The sequence below is a fragment of the Vipera ursinii genome, assembly GCF_947247035.1.
Source record: "Vipera ursinii genome assembly, chromosome: 11".
Classification (NCBI taxonomy): Eukaryota; Metazoa; Chordata; class Lepidosauria; order Squamata; family Viperidae; genus Vipera; species Vipera ursinii.
Window position 1 is genome coordinate 7,566,770 of NC_139524.1, and position 22,599 is coordinate 7,589,368.

A 22,599-nucleotide genomic window follows, 5' to 3' on the forward strand; every position below is an offset into this window, starting at 1 on the left:
GCGTCTAGTCATGCCGGCCACATGACCACGGAGACGTCCTCGGACAAGCGCTGGCTCTTCGGCTTTGAAACGGAGATGAGCACCGGCCCCTAGAGTAGGAAACGACTAGCACGCATGTGCGGGGGAACCTTTACCTTTACTTTACCTTTATGTGGAGGTGTATCTGGATCTTGAGAACTTGAGTGGGAGTGGAGAGGGACCGTGGGTGTTTTGATCAAAATGCCCATTTTTGGCTAGATCCCTATCTGGTTGTGAATAATATTGGATGGAGGCAGGGACAAGCTATATTTTTCTTAGTTATGCCTCAAAGTAAGTTCCATCTTAACAGGGAAAAAAAATACAAAACAGTCCGGTCAGTTCTTCATTCCTGAATCATTTTGGTTCTGGAGATGGTTCATCCTTCTCCAAAGGGATCTCCTACGGGGTTATAGGAAAGGACAATCTGCAGAAGAGATTCAAGACCGGAGCTGAAGCATGTAGACAAAGTTACATGGAACATAGAATCAGAGGGTTTGGAAGACACCTCAAGGCGGGAGCCTTGTGCCGCCATCCCAGTCAAATGGTTTTTTTAGTTAATTTTTTTTAAAAAAAACCTCCAGCAACAGAGCACCCACACGTCCAGGAGGCAAGTAGTCCACTGATTAATTGTTCTCACTGTCAAAAAAATTTCTCCTGACTTCTAGGTTGGATCTCTCTTTAACAAACTTCCTCCCGCAACTTCTTGTCCTGCTTTCAGGTGCTTTGGAGACTACGTCAATCCCCTCTTCTTTGTGACAGCCCTTCAAGAACTGGAAGGCAGTTATCATGTCTCCCACCCCAATCCGTCTCTTCGATAGGCTAGTCAGGGGTAGGCAACCTTGGCTCTTTGATGACTGGTGGACTTCAGCTCCCAGAATTCCTGAGCCAGCTGTGCTGGCTCAGGAATTCTGGGAGTTGAAGTCCACCAGTCATCAAAGAGCCAAGTTTGCCTACCCCTGGGCTAGATACACCTAGCTCCCTCAACCGTTCATCATACAATTTAGCCTTCATGGAATGAAACGTGGGTGTATTTAAACCGTGAAGTAACTATATAAATCGCAAAGAAAGAATTTGCATTTGCCTGTGTTTACCTTTTATCGTGTGATAGGAAGATCAGAGAGAGCCACCGTCAGGCTTGTAGGACTGCCTCAGGACCAAGGACTTCTGCAAGCATCTCTGTTCTTATCCTGACGCAGTTAATGTCAGGAGTTTGGGGAAAACATTTCCCCTTGTTCCCATAAGTTAAACCAGGGCTGGACAACTCATTTTCTAACGTTAAGAGTTGGTACCATGTCCAACTGACACGCTCAAGGAAGAAGACTCCCTGAGGTCATGAGCTCATTGTTCAATTTGCCTACTCCCAAGAGAGTAGTTAAGAGGAAAATGGGAGCAAAATCCTTCCAGACCGAGCCCATACTGAGGTAAAATGTGTCTTGTTTTCTTCTTCCCAGGTTGTTCTTCCATTTGGAAGCCCAAGGAGACGTTAAAACCAGAGTGCCCGATGATCAAGATCCGTCTGATCTGCTTGGAAATTAGCGTCTGAGAATCCTGTTCGGGAGTTAAAGGATGATTGAACCACAGAGACAGCTTCTGCCTGCCTTCCTTCTTCTTGCAGTTGCCTGCATTTCTGGTGAGCATGGCTGACCTTCCTCAGATGTTCAAAATGGTAGGGTTGCTTTACACACTTGATCACCTGTCACAGAGCCAGTCAACCTAGAACTACCTGGACCGAGATGCCCTACGCACAGTCACTCATGCACTCATGACCTCCCGCTTAGACTACTGCAACGCTCTCTACATGGGGCTGCCCTTGAGGACCACTCGGAGGCTTCAGCTGGTGCAGAATGTAGCCGCGCGAGTTGTGATGGGGGTTTCCCGATACTCCCATGTAACACCTCTGCTCCGCGAGCTGCATTGGCTCCCGGTTGCCCTCCGGGTGAGATTCAAGGTGCTGGTGATGACCTATAAAGCCCTAAATGGCGAGGGTCCAGGATATCTGAGGGAACACCTGCTGCCGGCATCAAGCTCCCTTCGTCCTGTGCGCTCCCACAGGGAGGGCCTTCTCACGGTGCCGGCGGCAAAAGATTGCCGGCGGGTAACACCCAGGGGGAGGGCCTTCTCTGTGGGTGCGCCTGCCCTTTGGAACCAGCTGCCCGTAGAGCTCAGGACTGCCCCTGACCTTCGCTCATTCCGCCGGGACCTGAAGACCTGGCTCTTTGAGCTTTCTGGACAGGACTGAGAATTTTTAATTTTAATTTTATTTTAATTGGGTTTTAATTGGAGTTTAACAGGGGTTTTATACGTTATTCAAGGACTAAATTTAATTATTTTAACTGTTTTTAACTTTTGTAATTTGTATTATTTTAAATACCTTGTGAACCGCCCTGAGTCCTACGGGAGAAGGGCGGTATATAAGTCCAATAAACATAAACATAAACATAAACATAAACTAAGGAGAAATTTCCTGACAGTCAGAAAAATTAATCAGTGGAACAACCTGCCTCCAGAAATTGTGAATGCTCCAACACTGGAGGTTTTTAAGAAGAGACTGGACAGTCATTGGTCTGAAATGGTGTAGGGCAGTGATGGCGAACCTTTTAGAGACCAAGTGCCCAACCTATGACTTTTTCAGACTAACTTTTAAATTCCTGAGTGGTTGTTGCACTGATTTTCCATGATTGGGAACACTAAAAATATCCCCCCCCCTTTTTTTTCTCTCCAAACAATACATTCAATCTATTTTCTGATTCACAACGAAGCACAAATAAGCCAGAAATGCTGGGTTCACGAGATATGTTAAGTCACCAAAAGAGAAGTCCAGATGTTTCTATATATTCTGTTATAGAATATGGTACAAATAAAATGAATGAATGTTTAAAAGAAAGGAAAGGAAAAAATCTGTAAATTATTAATATAATATTAGCATAAAATTAGCCCACTTGTTTAATGTATTGTTAAATCTAAATCATCTGGAAACATATTTTTTTCCATCTTTTCATTTTTATATTATAAAGACAACCCAGATGGAAAACTAACCAAGTTTAATATTTTGGGCGCATGTCACATTTTTTTTATTAATTTGGTTAAATACGTTGCTTGAATATAATCTATGTCTCTTTAGTTAAAAGGACTTCTGTCTTTTACTTTGGTGTTTGAACTTTTGCCATGCAAATAGTACAATTTAATGCTTGGTCTTTCACATTTATGTGAAAAATAGTCAAATTGATTTGTCTGTTTAAAGGAAATTTACATAAGCTGTTTGATTTTATATGTTTTTATTAGAATACATAGCTTTGTAAAATCTTTCCAGGTTTCGCTCCTGAAATTCCCTTTGTAAAGCAGAGTTAGAAACATAAACATTTCTTTATTCCTATGAACCTGTTTCAGATTTGCTCCTTTTCCAATCCTTTATTTTTTTCCAAGAAAATATGGTCATCATAGATGTACACTTTCAATCTGTATTGAACTGCCTGCCTTTCCACTGACTAACTTTGGTTGATTATTATTTTAATGAATTACCTGTCATTATTACATCATTATTATAATTACTGGATGACACCTATCTTCTCAAACATTTGCAGGATTTAGGAAAAGAGAGCTTGAAACCGATCCATGGGTCTGCTTTTTTGTGACTGGGCCAAAACAAGTCTTAGCCACCAGATGCACGACATTTTTCCATAATGATTAATGTGTATTGTACACTTCGTAGCAGTGGTGGGATTCAGCCAGTTCGCACCATCTTGACAGAACCGGTAGCTAATTTTTTGTTGCCCAGGCCCAGAATGGACTTCAGGAAGTGGCATCCACACAGAGAACTGGCTGTTCACATATTTGAATCCCACCACTGCTTCATAGATGTGGGACTTGCAACTGGACCTGTTCCTGCCCAGTACTTCCCTACCAGCCAAAACCTCAGAGGAGTCTCTAACTCATATCAGAGCTACTGGAGCCAAACCTTCCTATTTATTTGGAGAAAATGAGATAAACAGATTGGACCGTAAAGCTTTTTGGTCAATGTTTTAGGTTGCACTCTGGTTTTATAAAATGCCTCTTTTTTTAGCCGCAGTGATGGAAAAATAGTTTACAACTCAGTTCTTCCCAGAAAAAGGAATGCCAAACTGCTTCCCTTAGGCCAGGGGTAGGCAACCGTGGCTCCTTCATGACTTGTGGACTTCAACTCCCAGAATTCCTGAGCCAGACATGCTGAGGGAAAAGGGAGAGGTTTCCAAGCTGAGCCATGCTGGATCAGGAATTCTGGGAGATGAACTCTATGAATCATAAAAGAGCCAAGGTTGCCTACCCCTGCCTTAGGCCATCAAGAAAACTGTATGAATATAACTGAATATTACCCCTATATGGATAAATGCAGAGATAGGTCAAAATATATGTAGGATATAAGTCATTGCAAGAAGCAATAGATGGAAGACAGAAGCAACCTAGAACTAAGGAGAGATTTGCTGACAGTGAGGACATTTAACCAGTGGAACAACTTTGTTAAGGATTTTGTTGTGCAGAGGTCTCCTTGTGCTACCAAAGAGTTGCACAGACAAGGAAGGGTACTGAGAGCAGTAAGAGTCACACAGTAACCACAAGAGTACACTGAGTTGTAAAAGCAAAAAGTAGTTTACTTTTGAGGTGGTGTAAAAATAAAAAAATGCACAGTCAAAAATAAACAGTCCAAGTAGCAATCCAAAATACAAAGTCTTCTTACCAGTCCAGAGGTCAATACACAGTTCAGGTTTATCACAGAGCAAAAACAGTAATAGTAGAGAGCAGTGAATTCAGAGAGAGAAAGAAGCTACGTTACTAGCTCCCTCTTATGACCATGAGAACACTTACACACCCATTGGCCAATTAACATCTTAAAGACATAATATCATGGTTAATATATTTTCAACCCAACATTAGGCTAACACCATATGCCTAACAAACTTGCCTTCAGAAGTTGAGGGTGCTCCAATGCTGAACATTTTTAAGAAGAGACTGGACAACCATTTGTCTGAAATGGTACAGTATAAGGTTTCCTGCCTGAGCAGGGGGTTGGACTAGAACAGCAGCTCCCAACCTTTTCTATACCCTACACCCCTGAAACGCTTCTGACTTATTCTCGCACCCCTTACAAAAGTTCAAAATAACAGCAACGAATTATGCATATACACTGTAATTTTGAAAAGCCAAGTTTTTGCACCCCCTGGAATATTGTCTCGCACCCCTGTTTGGGAACCTCTGGACTAGAATATCTCCAAGGTTCCTTCCAAATCTGTGATTATGGTGGGTGATGCAACTGAAGCCCACCTGCACATATAAAATATGAGAGGCTGCCATTGTGATTCTGTGCCTACCATCTTGCAGAATTCAACCCCCCTACAAATGCTGCTGGCTTGGAGCTAGTTTATTTATTTAAACAATTTATATTTTCCCCCACCCCATCTCATTTTCGCAACTCAGAATAGTACTGAGTTAGTTTTTTTTTTTAAATTAACACAGAAAGCCAAAATTAAACCAAAATTAAACCAACTCTAAAAACAATGACACTGATTAAACAATATTCAGTGTGCCAAGATGGACAACAAATGACGTATCTTATTTAGCCTACGTGTTGGGTTCACCCTAATTTCTTGGCCTCAGCATATTGGGGGAAAGCCAGATTTTAAAAACAGCCTATTCTCTCTCTTTTTTTCACTTTTTCAGCATTTATTTTGCTTTCTGTCTTTTCCCTCCCTAAGGTGAACGGATTTTAAAACAATCAGTTCGCTGGATCGCCGCTGGACGAAAACCCTACAGCCTTTTGACCAAACACAATTCAGACAGTAAGTCATTTTCCACTCCAGGCAGTTCTGTTTTAAGAAAGAATTAAGATGACATATGGCTGCTATTTTTTTTAAAAAAAAAATTTAAAATGGCTTAATTTATGAAAGATCCTATCAGTCTGCCTCTATACTCTTAGATAATGGAAAACAGATTAATCCTAGCTGCAGCCTAATTCATTCTGGCTAGCACTCCTTCTGCTAAAAGTTAAAACTTTTACATCTACCTGGGTTGTCAGCATCTTTGTCCAAGTTTATAAGGCAGACGTTGCCTGACATCGTGAATCCCAAAGGGGACTCTCAGCTTTGCTAAGTGTTTACCAAGCAGCTTACTCTGAAGATTAATGTTAGATGAATTGCCACAAACACAAAGTGTTTGAAATCAAAGATATCTTTAAAAGCTGTGTGCAGCCTTTATCCCCATCCCGAGTGAAATACACAGGGTCTCCTAACCACAAATGCTGTGGACAGAACAGGGTTTCTCCTGACTCCATCCTACATCAATGTGTAGATACTCAACAGCGAGACACTGGTGAAGCAGACACAGCAGCGCCTGTATTTTCTGTGTCGCACGAGAAAAGCACATCTTCCTTCTCCTGTCCTGACCACTTTCTGTAGAGGGCATCCTGTCATACAGCATCACAGTCTGGCTTAGAAGCATCACTGCTTTGGACAGGAAGGTGGTTCAGAGAGTGGTGAGGATGGCAGAAAAGATTATTAGCAGTTCACTCCCTTCCATCCAGGACATGGCGTATAAGCAATGTTTGAGCAAGGTCCACAAGATTGTCTGGGATGCTACACATCCTCTTCACAACCTGTTTTCCTTGTTACCTTCTGGGAGGAGGAGGCTTCGTGGTATCCGAAGCAGAACATCCAAATTCAGTCACAGTTTTATTCCATATAGCATCAACCTTGTGAACTCTCAAGTTTCCTCCTTCCGTTATGTATTCAAGATGGACAGTGATTAATATATATATTAACTATTTAGAACCTCTGGTATAGGAACACGAGCAATGAGCTATGGCTATAACACACGGAACTGTCAACAATCCACTTTTGACAACAGACACCCAGAGACAACTACATTCCCCAAAAATGGATGCGCAACATCTCAAAGAAATACGGCCGACCTCAGCAAACAGACCATGAGTGGAGTGCAGACACCAACAGTATAAACGCGATCTCCCCAGCCCAGCGTTTCCATCCTGAGGACGTTGGCAGTTAGCCAATGAATGCTTGATCTTTTAACAATAAAAACCGTTTTAGTTTTTCTTATTCCATCCCAGTGTTCGCTTAGTTTGTTAATTTTAATATGCCTGGGATTTGCGTTTTTAATCTTATCAAGTAGTGTGTGCGTGTGTGTGTGTGTGTGTGTGTATGTGGTGTATACATACAGAATTTCATTTTTAACATGGGCCAGTGTGCTCATAGTAAAAAAGGACAATAAAGGTTATTTAATCTTATGTTTCTTTCTCCACTACTTTGAGTGCTTGAAATCAGTGTGGCAAAAACAGAAATTCCAGGAAATTGGATAATAGGTGGGGCAAGTTGCTCATAAGGGACCTTCCCTAGTTTTCTTCAAGTGTAAAGGAGATGGTGGGAGAATTGCAAGGTTCTATTAATGTAACTTTGCAATGAAGCAAACTTAGCTAGAGGTCATCCTTGACTTACAACCACAATCGAGGTCAAAATTTGCACTGCTAAGCAATCAAGTGAGTTTTGCCCTGTTTTATGATCTTTTTTTACCCTTGTCATAACTGTTAAGCAAAGCCTTGCAGTGGTTACGTAAATTATGTGACCGTTATGCAAACCTGGCTTCCCCCTTTGATTTTGGTTGTGGGAAGCCAGCTGGGAGGGTTACAGATGTTGATCACGGGACCACGGGACAGTGCAACTGTCCCAAACAAATGCCAGTTACCAAGCAACTGAATTTTGATCACCTGACACGGGGACACTGCAATAATTGTGTGAAAACCATAAGTCCCTTTAGAATAGAATAGAGCTGGAAGGGACCTTAGAGGTCTTCTAGTCCAGCCCCCTGCTCAAGCAGGAGAACCTATATTACCATCTCAGACAAGTGACTCTTCTTAAAAATCTCCAGTGATGGAGCGCCCACGATTTCTGGTGGCAAGCTGTTCCGCTGGTTAATTGTCCTCACTGTTAATTCCAGGTTGCTTCTCTCTTTGATCAGTTTCCAACCATTGTTTTTCGTCCTGCCCTCTGGTGCTTTGGAGAATAACGTGACCCCCTCTTCTTGGTGGCAGGCCCTCAAATAGTGGAACACTGCTATCGTGTCTCCCCTATTTCTTCTTTTCTTTAGACTAGCCAAACCCAAGTCCCGTAGCTGTTCTTCGTATGTTTTAATGGAAGAGGGGAAACTTTTTCCAGTGCCACTCTAATTTTGAACAGTCACTAAACAAACGATTGTAAGTCAACGACTGCCTGTACTATGGCCTGTCTGTTTCCTGTCTGGTCTACTTGATAAAGGTGACCATTCCCCCTTTCTGTGGCCGTACAATTTGCAGCTCATCTTTCTCTCTGCTTCAGACCAAGAAATGTGGACCAGCTGGTTCAACATTGATCACCCCGGAGGGAACGGTGATTACGAGCGCCTGGATGCCATTCGCTTCTATTACCCGAGCAGGGTGTGTCCAAGACCCATCCGCCTCGAAGCCCGGACCACTGACTGGGTCCCCGCAGCCAGTTCAGGTCAGGTGGTCCACTCCAGCGTCCATGAAGGGTTCTGGTGCCTGAATAAGGAGCAGCCCCTGGGGCAAACATGCTTCAATTATGCCGTGCGTTTTCTCTGTCCTCCAGGTAAGAGGTTTGTTTAATTTTTCAGGAGGGGAGGGGTGCAAATAAGAAGAAAGGCAATACTATGGGATGTCGATGCAAGGGATCTCTAGGAGGAAGATCTGAGCCGCATTTTGGGAGGAAGATGCTAGTGGAGGCCTTGGTGCTCCTTGAGCTTGGTTGCTTTCTTGCAGACGTTTCGTTACCCAGCTAGGTAACATCATCAGTGCTAGAAGAGAGTGGGGTTTGCCTTCTAGCACTGATGACGTTCCCTAGCTGGGTAATGAAACATTTGCTTGATTGATAGCTTGCAGACATTTTATTATCCAAATAGGGGATAGAATAGAATAGAATAGAATAGAATAGAATAGAATAGAATAGAATAGAATAGAATAGAATAGAATAGAACAGAAGAATAGAATAGAATAGAATAGAATAATAGAATAGAATAGAATAGAATAGAATAGAACAGAAGAATAGAATAGAATAGAATAGAATAGAATAGAATAGAATAGAATAGAATAGAATAGAATAGAATAGAATAGAATAGAATAGAATAGAAAATATGGAATGGAATAGAATAAATGAACAAGAATGGAATGGAATAGAGTAGAATAGAATAAATATTGGAGGAATAGAATAGAATAGAATAGAATAGAATAGAATAGAATAGAATAGAATAGAATAGAATAGAATAGAATAGAATAGAATAGAATAGAATAGAATTACAAAAGAATGGAATGGAATGGAATAAAATAGAATAGAAACTTTATTGTCACTTTATTGTCACCTGAAGATGCACTGATGGGGCACTGATGATGTTACCTTGTTGTATCATGAAACCTCTGGAAGCCAACAAAGCTCAGAAAGCACCAAGGACTCCACAGTTCAGCCCTGAGCTATAGACATTTTTTATTGGAAGATGCGAGCATTTGACTGCATTCACAAAACATACTTAATTTTGTATCACAGCTAGCCTGTGCTCTGACTTTGCCAGGAAAACTAGCATGACACCTAAACAACTGGCATGGAGAGAAATTTCATCTCCAGGACAGAAGAGTAGAAGTTGATCTGTCAAGCAGATCTCACTTGCCAGTCTTGATAGCAAGCAGAGACTATTAAAGCTCTGGAAAATTAAACTCAGGCAACCCGTTAAAAGCCATGTGGTTATCCTATTCAGTTTAGCTTTAAAAATATGAAGAGGTCAAGGCATCTCCAAAGACGTAAACAACAAAAAAAATCAAGTTGCATGTTTAAAAAGAGGCAGGGCTTCAGTTACATGCTCATTCGGTGCCAAATTGAACACATTAAATTAAATTCTTCATCAATGTTAATGCAAAGAGCACACACACCATCAGGCAAAACCAACAAACTTGAGTGTCACTGTCACGCTGAAAGGGCTCCCATGATAGTTTGCAGCTACCCAGGACAAACAATTTTGTAATGTTCACTGTGGCGAACCAGCTCATCATCATACACCTTGCGATCAGGGTGGGGAAGCAGTGAAGCTGCTTCTAGAAGCCATCACCAGATTCTTCACTCCACAAGAAGAAGGTCGTTCAGTTCTAGCCTTGCTTTTCAAGTCTTCTTCGACCAGTGCTTTTTTTGTAAAAGAAAAAGGTGCCGGAACTCACACATGTCATACAACCCACCTTGCCTACCCTACAAGGTTCTATCCAAAAAAGTTGCCGGAACTCCGTTCTGACCGTTCTATGACAAAAAAAGCCCTGTATCTATCTATCTATCTATCTATCTATCTATCTATCTATCTATCTATCTATCTATCTATCTATCTATCTATCATCTCTCTTTCTCTCATCTATCTATCTATCTATCTATCAACTCATCTCTTTCTCTCATCTATCTATCTATCTATCTATCTATCTCTCTATCTATCTATCATCTCTCTCTCTCATCTATCTATCTATCTATCTATCTATCTATCTATCTATCTATCTATCTATCTATATCTATCATCTCTCCTCTCTTTCTCTCATCTATCTATCTATCTATCTATCTATCTATCATCTCTCTTTCTCTCATCTATCTATCTATCTATCTATCATCTCTCCTCTCTTTCTCTCATCTATCTATCTATCTATCTATCTATCTATCTATCTATCTATCTATCTATCTATCTATCTATCTATCTCTATCTATCATCTCTCCTCTCTTTCTCTCATCTATCTATCTATCTATCTATCTATCTATCTATCTATCTATCTATCTATCTATCTCTATCATCTCTCCTCTCTTTCTCTCATCTATCATCTATCTATCTATCTATCTATCTATCTATCTATCCATCTATCTATCTCTATCATCTCTCCTCTCTTTCTCTCATCTATCTATCTATCTGTCTATCTATCTATCTATCTATCATCTCTCCTCTCTTTCTCTCATCTATCTATCTATCTATCTATCTATCTATCTATCTATCTATCTATCTATCTATCTATCTCTATCATCTCTCCTCTCTTTCTCTCATCTATCTATCTATCATCTATCTATCTATCTATCTATCTATCTATCTATCTATCTATCTATCTATCTATCTATCTATCTATCTCTATCTATCATCTCTCCTCTCTTTCTCTCATCTATCTATCATCTATCTATCTATCTATCTATCTATCTATCTATCTATCTATCTATCTATCTATCTATCTATCTATCTATCTATCTATCCATCTATCTATCTCTATCATCTCTCCTCTCTTTCTCTCATCTATCTATCTATCTATCTATCTATCTATCTATCTATCTATCTATCTATCTATCATCTCTCCTCTCTTTCTCTCATCCATCTATCTATCTATCTATCTATCTATCTATCTATCTATCTATCTATCTATCTATCTATCTATCTATCTATCGCTTTTTTGTAAAAGAAAAAGGTGCCGGAATTCACACACGTCATACAACCCGCCTTGCCTAACCTACAAGGTTCTATCCAAAAAAGGTGCCGGAACTCCGTTCTGAGCGTTCTATGACAAAAAAAAGCCCTGTCTCTGACTCATCTTGCTCAACCTCTTAAGACAGCTGCTGGCTTGTGTCTTCTTCCGAGGCTTTTCGGCTGGCAATTCCAAATCAGTTTGGTCTTCGTGGTCAACATGGAGCCCCTGTTCTGGAAAATGTGACCAAGCTGGGGTGCAGACTCGGAGAAGGACATGCCTTGCAGGTACTTTCATGGATCCACGCTGCAAGGACGTCCGTGAGGAAGAGAGGGGTTGTCTGGGACCCCCTTGCACAGGTATTTTCCGAGAACGTGATGACTGTGAAATTGAGTTTAACAAGATGTATGGAGCCAGGGCATCTAAAGGGGGGCTGCTGTAGAAAAAGAGGGGAGCAGCTTCTGGGCAAGTGAAAGAGGATTTAAGCCTGCCTCACTCAGGGGCTGAAGATAAGATGGTGGCAACATCTGGGGGGGACCCAGCGGAAAAGAGATTGTGCCAACTGTGCTCGTACCATGATTGATTATTAGCCCTTGGAGAAAGGTCTGTGCAGGGTGAGTACATCTAGCTGCAAACACAAGATGGCAGCAAAGAGGTACAAAAAGACTGCAGCTTGTTGCCACCTTGTGGCCATCTGGATTACCTACAAGGTTCGACGGACTACAACTGTGGTTGGGGAGTCACCCTCCTTTTCTCCTCTCCTAAACAGGATGCCTAAGAGGAGAAAAGTTAAGGAATGTTTTTGAATTCCTAGCTGCAGCCTAATTTAATAATAACCTTCTGCTGTGGGAGAGCATGAATATTTTCATTGCTTTGGGGTGATTCAGATAGGCACCACAGCGAACACTGCCTTCAAAATGTATTTGATATTTTCAGAATTGCAGTAAGATCGAGCTTTTGGACATAACACCTTCCTCTCCCTCTGCATGATTCATTGGGGGCATCTCTTGTTTTAGCTAAATCAGCTAAACTAGCGTTTCTCAACATCAGCCACTTTAAGAAGTGTGGAGTTCAACTCCCAGAATCCCCCAGCCAGCCGTTCTTCAGTTCTGGGAGTTGAAGTCTACATATCTTAAAGTGGCTGAGAAACACTAAGCCTCTAACACTAACACTAACACTAACACTAAACCTTGGCCTCTTTACTTCCTCTTCATGACCTGTTTTCCTTGTAACCTTCTGGGAGGAATCACGGTATCCGTAGCAGAATATCCAGATTCAGCCACAGTTTTGTTCCATACAGCGTTAACCTTGTGAACTCTCAGGCTTCCGTTATATATTCAAGATGGACAGTCTTTAATATTTATTTGTTAGGTATATGTAGGGGTGTGGGTCTGTAAACCGCCCTGAGTCCTATGGGAATAGGGTGGTATATAAGTCAAATAAAATAAAATAAAATAAAATAAAATAATAAAATAATAAAATAAAATAAAATAAAATAAAATAAAATAAAATAAAATAAATAATAATAAAATAAAATAAAATAAAATAAAATAAAATAATAAAATAAAATAAAATAAAATAAAATAATAAAATAAATAAATATGTGTATATAGTATGGTTAGGTGTGTGTCATGTATGGGTTCCACTTTGAGACTGGGCAACTAAATTTCATTTTTGATGTGTGCCGTTGTGCCCACAGTAAAAAAAAATGACAATAAAGGTTATCTTATCTTATCTTATCTTATCTTATCTTATCTTATCTTATCTTATCTTATCTTATCTTATCTTATCTTATCTTATCTTATCTTATCTTACCTTACCTTACCTTACCTTACCTTACCTTACCTTACCTTACCTTACCTTTTACCTTATCTATTTTGTATCTTATATCTTATCTTATATCTTATCCTGTCTTGTCTTGTCTTATCTTATCTTATCATCTTCCTCCCAGAATTCTGGGAATTGAAATCCAAACGTCGTAAAGGGGCCAAGATTGGAGACCCCTCACTAAGATGATCAATTCACCTGTGGCTCTCCAGATTATTTCTGAATGTCCTCTCCTTTCTAGCTCAACACTGATTATACTTGCAGAATTGCTGAGACCTTTTGTGAATTTTTGTGAGGTTTAGAAAAAAAACCCTTCTAGAAGATTCACTGGTGAAAAATGACTGGTTTGTTTGCTCTTCTTCCTCGCCTGGCTGATTTTACAGAGAAAGAGGCAATATATATATATAATAATCTGGAGTAACTCATGCTTTCCTTACACATTTCAGTTTGCAACATGACTTGCTCCAGGGGTTGGGAGAATGCCGACTGCAGTGCATGTTTCTGCCAAGACCATTTACTCCGTGGCACCGTTTCCCTTCAAGATGGTGCCCGGGCAGCTGGAGCCCGCCTCTATCTGCAAGCGAAGCCATCAAAGTTCTTAACAGAGTCAGACCACAATGGGGCATTTGAAGTTCCTGGCCTGTGCCCTGATGGAAAAACCACACTACAAATTAAAAAATCCAAGTACGTGACAGATGTGATCACTTTGTCAGAGAGCGCTGAAAATTACTCGGCCGTTCATATCTACTTGAAAAGAGCAGGTAAGGAATCGTTGGGTCCCAGTTCAGTGGCAGAAGAGATTTCATGAGTCCCGGGGTTCCATAGGATTGTAATAGCAATAGCGCTTAGACTTATATACCGCTTCACAGTGTTTTTCACAGTGCTTTGCAGCCCTCTCTCAGCTGTTTACAGAGGCAGCATATAGCCCCACAACAATCTGGGTCCTCATTTTATTGACCTTGGAAGGATGGAAGGCTGAGTCAACCTTGAGCCTGGTGGGACTCAAACTGCCAAACTGCTGGCAGCCGGCAGTCAGCAGAAGTAGCCTGCAGTACTCCACTCTAACCACTGCACCACCTTAGCTCTAACCATGGTGCATGACCACATCTTCTACAGAACACATGTAATCAAGATTGCCCCCACAGTGCATGCTCATGTGCCATGATTATGCAGAAGAGAGGGGCTAGGGGGGGGGGAATATGATAGCAGTCTTCCAATACTTGAGCGGCTGTCACAGAGGAGATTTTATTTTCCAAAGCGCAAGAGGTCAGGACAAGAAGTAACTGGTGGAAGTTCATTAAAGAGAGCTTTGACCTAGAACTAAGGAGAAACTTCTTGACAGTGAGATCAATTAATCACTGGAACGGCCCACCTCCAGAAGTTATGGATGCTCCATCACTGGAGGTTTTCAAGAAGAGAACTGAATGGCCAATTGTCCAGAATAATATAGGGTCCCCTGCTTGAGCAGATGATTGAATTGGAAGATGTCCAAGGTCCCTTCCAACTTCGTTATTCTGTTATTCTTCATTAATCTATGTTCTAATAGCAGAGAGCAGATCTGTCAAAAATCTTTGTCTCAGCCCTACCCATCTCACAGGGTTGTTGTCTTTGTGGAAGAAAAAAAAAAAGAGGAAGGACTTTTAGGTGTGTTTGCTGCCTTTATGAATCTTGCCTGAAGCAAGATTCAGCTGCCCATTGAATCGAGTCATCCTTCCCCCAACCTGGATTCCGTGTCGACATGTGGACTTCAACTCCCAAATTCTCAGCAAGGATCACGCTGGTGGGGAGTTCCAGGCACTGAAATCCCTATTTCTGTAAGGGGTCGAGGTTGGCAACACTGTTGTGACTCAGGGCCAGCCTGTGGGTTCGGCAGCCGGTTCAGATGTGTCGGATGACTCAGATGAGGGGGAGGAGGACCGTGTGGGAGACGAACCGGCTGATGATGGCTTGCAGGCTTGGCAGAGTTCCCAGCCGGGGCCCTCTTCTCAGCTGCGTGAGCCTGATAGTGCGGAAGATGATGACCCACAGCTGGCCCTGTTCAAGGACGCCCGACGCAGGAGGCAGTCGAGCAGGACCAAACAGAGAAAGGCTGTGGGACTCCTCGGGAGGAGGCACAGGGAGGCCACGCCCTGATTTGTAAATAAAAGGAGTGTTTGGGGAGGGGCTGGTTGCTGAAAGCAACCCTTCTGCTTGAGGATTCAAGTTCCAGTGTTTTGTTTCTTGTTCGTGTAATAAATCTTGGCAGTCGCTTCTCAGCCTCAGACGCTCTCCAGTCTCTACTGATTAAATAGGGGTTTGCCTTATTACAAGGCCGGTAGCGGGCTGGTTCAGAACAAACACTGCCATACGTCCATCTCAGAGGCTCTTCCGGATGAGTAAGAAGGAAGTATGGAGGTCAGCCAAGCTTGGCCATTCCAACGGGTGAGGGTTCAAATGCTTCTCTCTTTCAGAAAAACCATACATGGCGACGCACCCAGAAAACAAAGCGAGGAGGGAAGGCCAAAGTGTGTCGTTCTGTTGTCATGCCACTGGAAATCCACCACCTGGTAGATATTTGTGGTAAGAAAATAAAATGGGATTGCAGGAGGAGATGTGCGCTGATTGCTTCCTAAATTAAAGATAATCCTTGATTTACGGCCACAGTTGGAACTAGAATTTCCATTGTCAAGCAAGAGGTCGGCTGAGTGAGTCATGTCCTATTTTGCAATCTTTTTTTTGGTCGGGGCTGTTAAGCAAATGACTGCAATTTTTAAGTAAAAATAGAATAAAAAATACAACGTCGTTAAGTGAATCTGGCTTCCCCTATGGACGTTGCTTGTCAGAAGACAACTGAGAAGGTTGCAAATTGATCACATGACCTCAGGGAGTGCTGCGATGGTGGTAAGTGCAAGGACGGATGGTAGGTCACTGTTTTTCAGTGGCTCTTGTAACTTTGAATGGTTGCTAAACCGATGGTTGTAAATTGAGGACTATCTATAGTTCCAAATGGTACAAAGCTAGCAACATCTTCATGTGAGGAACATCAACCTGGGTACTTTCCCAGCATTCTCATGGGCTGGCAGGGGAATGCTGGGATCTGAAGCCCATTCATGTTGAAGGCAGTAGGAAGGACTAGAACACCTCCAAGGTCCCTACCAGCTCTATTCTATTCTATTCTATTCTATTCTATTCTATTCTATTCTATTCTATTCTATTCCATTCCATTCCATTCCATTCCATTCCATTCCTACTATTCTATTCTATTCTATTCTATTCTATTCTATTCTATTCTATTCTATTCTATTCTATTCTATTCTATTCTATTCTATTCCATTCCATTCCTACTATTCTATTCTATTCTATTCTATTCTATTCTATTCTATTCTATTCTATTCTATTCTATTCTATTCTATTCTATTCTTCTATTCTATTCCATTCCATTCCATCTATTCTATTCTATTCTATTCTATTCTATTCTATTCTATTCTATTCTATTCTATTCTATTCTATTCTATTCTATTCTATTCTATTCCATTCCATTCCTACTATTCTATTCTATTCTATTCTATTCTATTCTATTCTATTCTATTCTATTCTATTCTATTCTATTCTATTCTTCTATTCTATTCCATTCCATTCCATCTATTCTATTCTATTCTATTCTATTCTATTCTATTCTATTCTATTCTATTCTATTCTATTCTATTCTATTCTATTCTATTCTATTCTATTTTATTCCATTCCATTCCATTCCATTCCATTCCATTCCATTCCATTCCTACTATTCTATTCTATTCTATTCTATTCTATTCTATTCTATTCTATTCTATTCTATTCTATTCTATTCTATTCTATTCTATTCTTCTATTCCATTCCATTCCATCTATTCTATTCTATTCTATTCTATTCCATTCCATTCCATTCCATTCCATTCCATTCCATTCCATTCCATTCCATTCCATTCCATTCCATATATTCTATTCTATTCTATTCTATTCTATTCTATTCTATTCTATTCTATTCTATTCTATTCTATTCTATTCTATTCTATTCTATTCTATTCCATTCCATTCCATTCCATTCCATTCCATTCCATTCCATTCCAGTTTCCAGATTGGTATTTTAATCTTTCATGGAATATCTGAATCTCTACTGGACTCCATCCCTATTTTCTTTCCTTTCATCATTACCATCAGAGTTGGAGGGGACCTTAGAGATCTTCTAGTATAAGGTGTATACCTTATACCATTTCAAACAAGTGGATGTCCAGTTTTTCCTTAAAAGCCTCCAGTGATGGAGCACCCACAACCCCTGAAGGCAAGCTGTTCGCTGTTCGACAGATTGATTGTTCTCACTGTCAGGAAATTTCTCCTTCATTCCAGGTTGCCTCTCTCCTCCGTTAGTTTCCATTCATTGTTTCTTGTTTTGCCTTCTGTTGCTTTGGGGAAAAAAGGTTGACCCTGTCTTCTTCGTGGAAGTCCTTCTTGGACTTGGACATTAGATGGCAAAATTAGATGGCAAAATCTGGAAGAGATGTGCATTTACAATATTGTTGCAATGCCTTGTTGTAGAGAGCAGGGGATGGCTACATCCCAAATCTGTCACCCCTCCCCCCCACCTCCCGAGCAGCTGCACTTAAGCCCAGCCTTCTGAGGTTGACCCGATGGGGAATAATTGCCTTAACTGAACTTTGTAGATCAACTTGTCTAGTAAGAGAACTGGTTTTTTTCCCCCAGCCGTTTTGTCCACGTTTGGAATAATGGAAAATAATTCTGCAAATCCTCTGCTGTTAGACACCTAGAAACAAAAGAGTTTTGTTTCTCAGTTGTTACTCTGATGTTCCTTATAGGTTCCACAACGATACGCTGCTGGACCCTGCCCTCTATAAATACAAAAGCAATTTGGTTTTGAAGAATTTGAAGATGAACCAAGCCGGACGGTATTATTGTAAGACCAGCAATGAAGCCGGTTCGGTCAAGTCTCAAAGCGCAAGCCTTTCTCTCACAGGTGAGCTGTTTGGGGGATGACCTCAGATGGACGCTATTGGAAATAGTGACCTATGACCACTTTTCACATGACCGTTGCAGCATCCCCAGGGTCACATGATCAAAATCAAGATGCTTGGCAACTGGCATGTGCTTATGACTGTTGCAGTGTCCCGGGGCCACGTGATCCTCTTTGGTGACCATCTGACAAGCAAATTTAACGGGGAAGCCAGGTTCACTTGACAGCTGTGTTACTAATTTAACAACTGCAGGGATTCACTTGACAAGTGTTTCAAGAAAGGTCGTAAAAAAAACCTGTCTTGCTTAGCACAAGAAATTTGGGGGGGCTCAATTGTGGTCATAACCTGAGGACTACCTGTATGTTCTACTTTGGTGAGGACTTTTCTTATGACTCGAACCAGGGTTAAATTGGGGTGGATAAAAGGATTTTCCTCTTTTGAGGCAGCCTGATTGTAAATAAAACTGATGGTCACTCCGCCCCTCCATCCGGGCTTAGCATTTTTTTTAATGGGGTAAAAAATTTCAAGATGCCCAATTTCTCCCTCTAGAAAAATCAGAAAGTCCTGGTCTTGCCTCAAAGCATGAAGTTGCCCCCTTCTCCTCCTGTTCCGCATTGTGATCTTTGCAGGGCTTTTTTTGTCATAGAACGCTCAGAACGGAGTTCCGGCACCTTTTTTGGATGGAACCTTGTAGGGTAGGCAAGGCGGATTGTATGAGATGTGTGAGTTCCGGCACCTTTTTCTTTTACAAAAAAAGCACTGGATCTTTGTAAAAAGTTACATGCCACCAATCAAAAGGTGGCCCGTCCCTGCTTTAAGACAACTCTACCAGGGAAATGGGCACAACTTGATAGTAACATATGGAATTTGGTTTTAACAGCAAAGGACAAAGCACCCTGCGACTCCAGGCCTGAGAGTTATCTTATCCGACTGCCCCACGATTGCGTTCAGAACTCAACCAATCCTTTCTATTACGACGTTGGAAGATGTTCACCCACTACGTGCTCCGGAATGTTACGCGAGGATTTCTGGTGCCAGGACACTGTTGCCTACTGTTGTGGGGTCTCCAAGATGGAAACACGAGAAATCACATGTGCCGGCTATGCACTTCCCGTCAAGGTGACTGTGGAGTGTGGCTGCCAGAAGTGCACCGAGGTCAAGGTGACCGTGAGAGGAAGAGCTGTGGCTTCTGATACGGGAGAGCCCCTGCGGTTTGGTCACATCTATGTGGGGAACAACAGGATCAGCATGACGGGCTACAAGGGCACTTTTTCTGTGCAAGTGCCCCCAAACATGGAGAGACTGGTCCTCACCTTTGTGGACCGCCTGCAGAAGTTTGTAAACACAACCAAGGTGTTGCCGTTCAACAGAAATGGTGGGGCGGTTTTCCACGAGATCAGGATGTTAAGGAAAAAGCCACCGGTCACACTAGAATCCACGGAGACCAATATGATTTCCTTGGGAGAAATGGAGGGAGAAGATCCAGTAGCTCAACTCGAAATTCCTCCCAATACGTTTTACAGACTGAATGGAGAACTCTACGCGGGGAAAGTGAAAGCCAGCGTGACTTTCCTGGACCCCAGAAATGTCTCCAGTGCAGCCACGGCACAGTCTGACTTGAATTTTGTAGATGCTGAAGGGGACATGCTTCCTCTGCGGACGTACGGCATGTTTTCCATGGACTTCACGGACGAAACGGCCAAAGAATCACTCAATGCAGGCCAAGTGAAGATCCACCTGGACTCTGCTCAGATCCTGATGCCAGAGCATCTGCAAGGGATGAAACTTTGGTCTCTGAATCCGCAAACAGGTTTGTGGGAGGAAGAAGGGGATTTTGAATTGGACCACAGCAGGCGTGGAAAGAGAGAGGAGAGGACATTTCTGGTGGGCAACATGGAGATACGAGAAAGGAGGCTTTTCAACTTGGATGTTCCTGAAAACAGACGGTGCTACATCAAGGTGCGTGCTTACCGAAGCGAGAGATACCTGCCCAGTGAACAGGTTGCAGGTGTGGTTGTTTCTGTTATCAACTTAGAACCAACCCCAGGATATTCTACCAACCCTAGAGCTTGGGGACGCTTTGACAGTGCCGTCACTGGCTCTAGTGGCGTTTGTGTCTCAGCTTTCTGTGATGACCAAAATCCAGAGGCCTACAGTGCCTACGTCATGGCTAGTCTCGGGGCAGAAGAACTTGAAGCGGTTGCCTCCTCTCCCCAGCTTAACCCTTTTACTGTGGGAGTGCCACAACCGTACCTCAACAAGCTCAAGTACAGAAGAACAGATCACCTGGATCCCAACGTGAAGAAAACAGCATTCAGGATCAGCATGGCCAAGCCTACTCCCAACGTTGCTGGAGAGAGCAATGGTCCCATATATCCTTACGAAAAGCTACACGAATGTGAAGTTGCTCTCCCCACCGCGGCTCACTTCAGGTTTTACAGAGTGGAAGGAGACAAATATGACTACAACACCATTCCTTTTAATGAAGATGACCCTGTGAACTGGACAGAAGATTACTTGGCTTGGTGGCCCAAGCCAATGGAATTCAGGGCGTGTTATATTAAAGTGAGGATCAACGGGCCCCTTGAAGTGATTGTGAGATCTCGCAACACAGGGGGCACCCATCCATGGACTGTCGGCCAGTTGTACGGCATCAGAGATGTGAGGAGCATCCGTGCTCTGGACCAGCCTAACCTTTCAACGGCGTGTCTAGAATTCAAGTGCAGTGGCATGCTGTACGACCAAGAACGTGTCGATCGGACACTGGTGAAGATCATCCCCCAGGGCAGCTGTTACAGGGAGAACGTGAACAACATGTTGCATGAATATCTGGTAAACCACCTCCCAGTTGCAGTGAATAATGACTCCAGCCAATATACCATGTTGGCTCCTCTCGATCCGCTCGGTCACAACTATGGGATCTATACCGTGACTGATCAAGATCCTCGGACAGCCAAAGAAATAGCTCTGGGACGATGTTTTGATGGGACATCTGATAGCTCTTCAAGAATTATGAAGAGCAACGTGGGCATAGCCTTAACGTTCAATTGTCACGAAAAAGACACTCGAGAAAACGCGTTCCAGTCTCTAAGGAACGTGCCCAGCCGGTTTCCAGCAAGCCCTTCTAGAGAGAGAACTGGACTAAGAAGACGAAGTGAAATTCCTCTGCATAGAGTCACACAAAAAGTCCAGTAAGCTTTGGTATCCCTTGCTCCTGAAGGGCAGCTCTGCAAGAACCCCAGGCCCTCCTGTTAATTCATGAACTAGAGACAACAAATGTCCTTGCCCATACTTTTTAAGAGTTTTTACTAAACGGTTTTGCACATGCAATAAGAAATATAGACAAAGAAAAGGGGGGGGGAACGGTAAATGTGAAAAAAGCAAGTAAAAGAAAGTGGAAAAAAGCAGATAATCCTTGCCAATATTGATGGGTATGGGAAGGTTCTGCTCATGCAATGCTTTGCGTGTCCTTGAAGGGATTTCATTGGCCTTCAGAGACATGCAAGAAGCATCTTCAAAGAGCCAATGATGAATCAGATTAGGTTTTCCTTCTGGCACCATCCAAATGTGTTGACTTCCATCGTATTAATTCCCAAGTAGCATGGAAGTTGTCCCCTCATACCAGGAAGATGTGGGGAGTCTTTAACTTACAACCATTCATTTAGCGGCCGTTCAAAGTTACAACGGGCCTCACAAGTCCTTGCACTTATGACTGTAGCAGCATCCTCACAGTCGTGTGAGCAAAATTCAAGCGCTTGGCAACCGGCATGTATTTGCAATGGTTGTAGCACCCGGGAACCACGATCGCCATTTGCGACCATGCCAGCTGGCTTCCAACAACAAAATCAAGGGGGGGGGGCAGGGGAAAGCTGGATGCACTTATTGATCACGTGATTCATTAAGCCACTGCAGTGATTCGCCGAACAAGCATGGCAAAAAAGTCATAAAATCGGAGGTATACACTTAACAGCTGCTTTACTTAGAAGCTACTGCTAAGCTTGTAAGCCGCCCTGAGTCTTCGGAGAAGGGCGGGATATAAATGGAATTAAAATAAAATAAAATAAATAAAATAAAATAAAGTAGAAATTCTGGCCACCGTTGTGTCGAGGATCAGCTGTACCAGACTGGAGGCATTCAAATTATACATTTTCTTTAAAAAAAGAAATAGGCAGCTGGTAGCTAATAATACCTGTATAAAATCGAGTCATTTGCATTTGGGCTATTAAAAGCCATGATTTCTGGAGAATCAAAGCACCTCCAGGGCTGGGTTCTCCTC

General features: G+C 42.2%; 1 protein-coding gene across 1 annotated transcript; it reads left to right on the forward strand.

The window, feature by feature from the left end:
- Positions 1-1,584: 1,584 nt before the first annotated feature.
- On the forward strand, positions 1,585-21,753 carry CILP (cartilage intermediate layer protein; the record flags this gene model as incomplete). The annotated part of the gene is made up of 8 exons (XM_083371320.1): positions 1,585-1,648; positions 5,745-5,828; positions 8,373-8,642; positions 11,686-11,871; positions 13,786-14,100; positions 15,790-15,898; positions 18,168-18,325; positions 19,204-21,753. 8 exons carry the CDS (start codon positions 1,585-1,587, stop codon positions 21,516-21,518), a joined length of 3,501 nt encoding a protein of 1,166 aa, XP_083227446.1. The 3' UTR covers positions 21,519-21,753.
- Between the last annotated feature and the right edge of the window lie 846 nt (positions 21,754-22,599).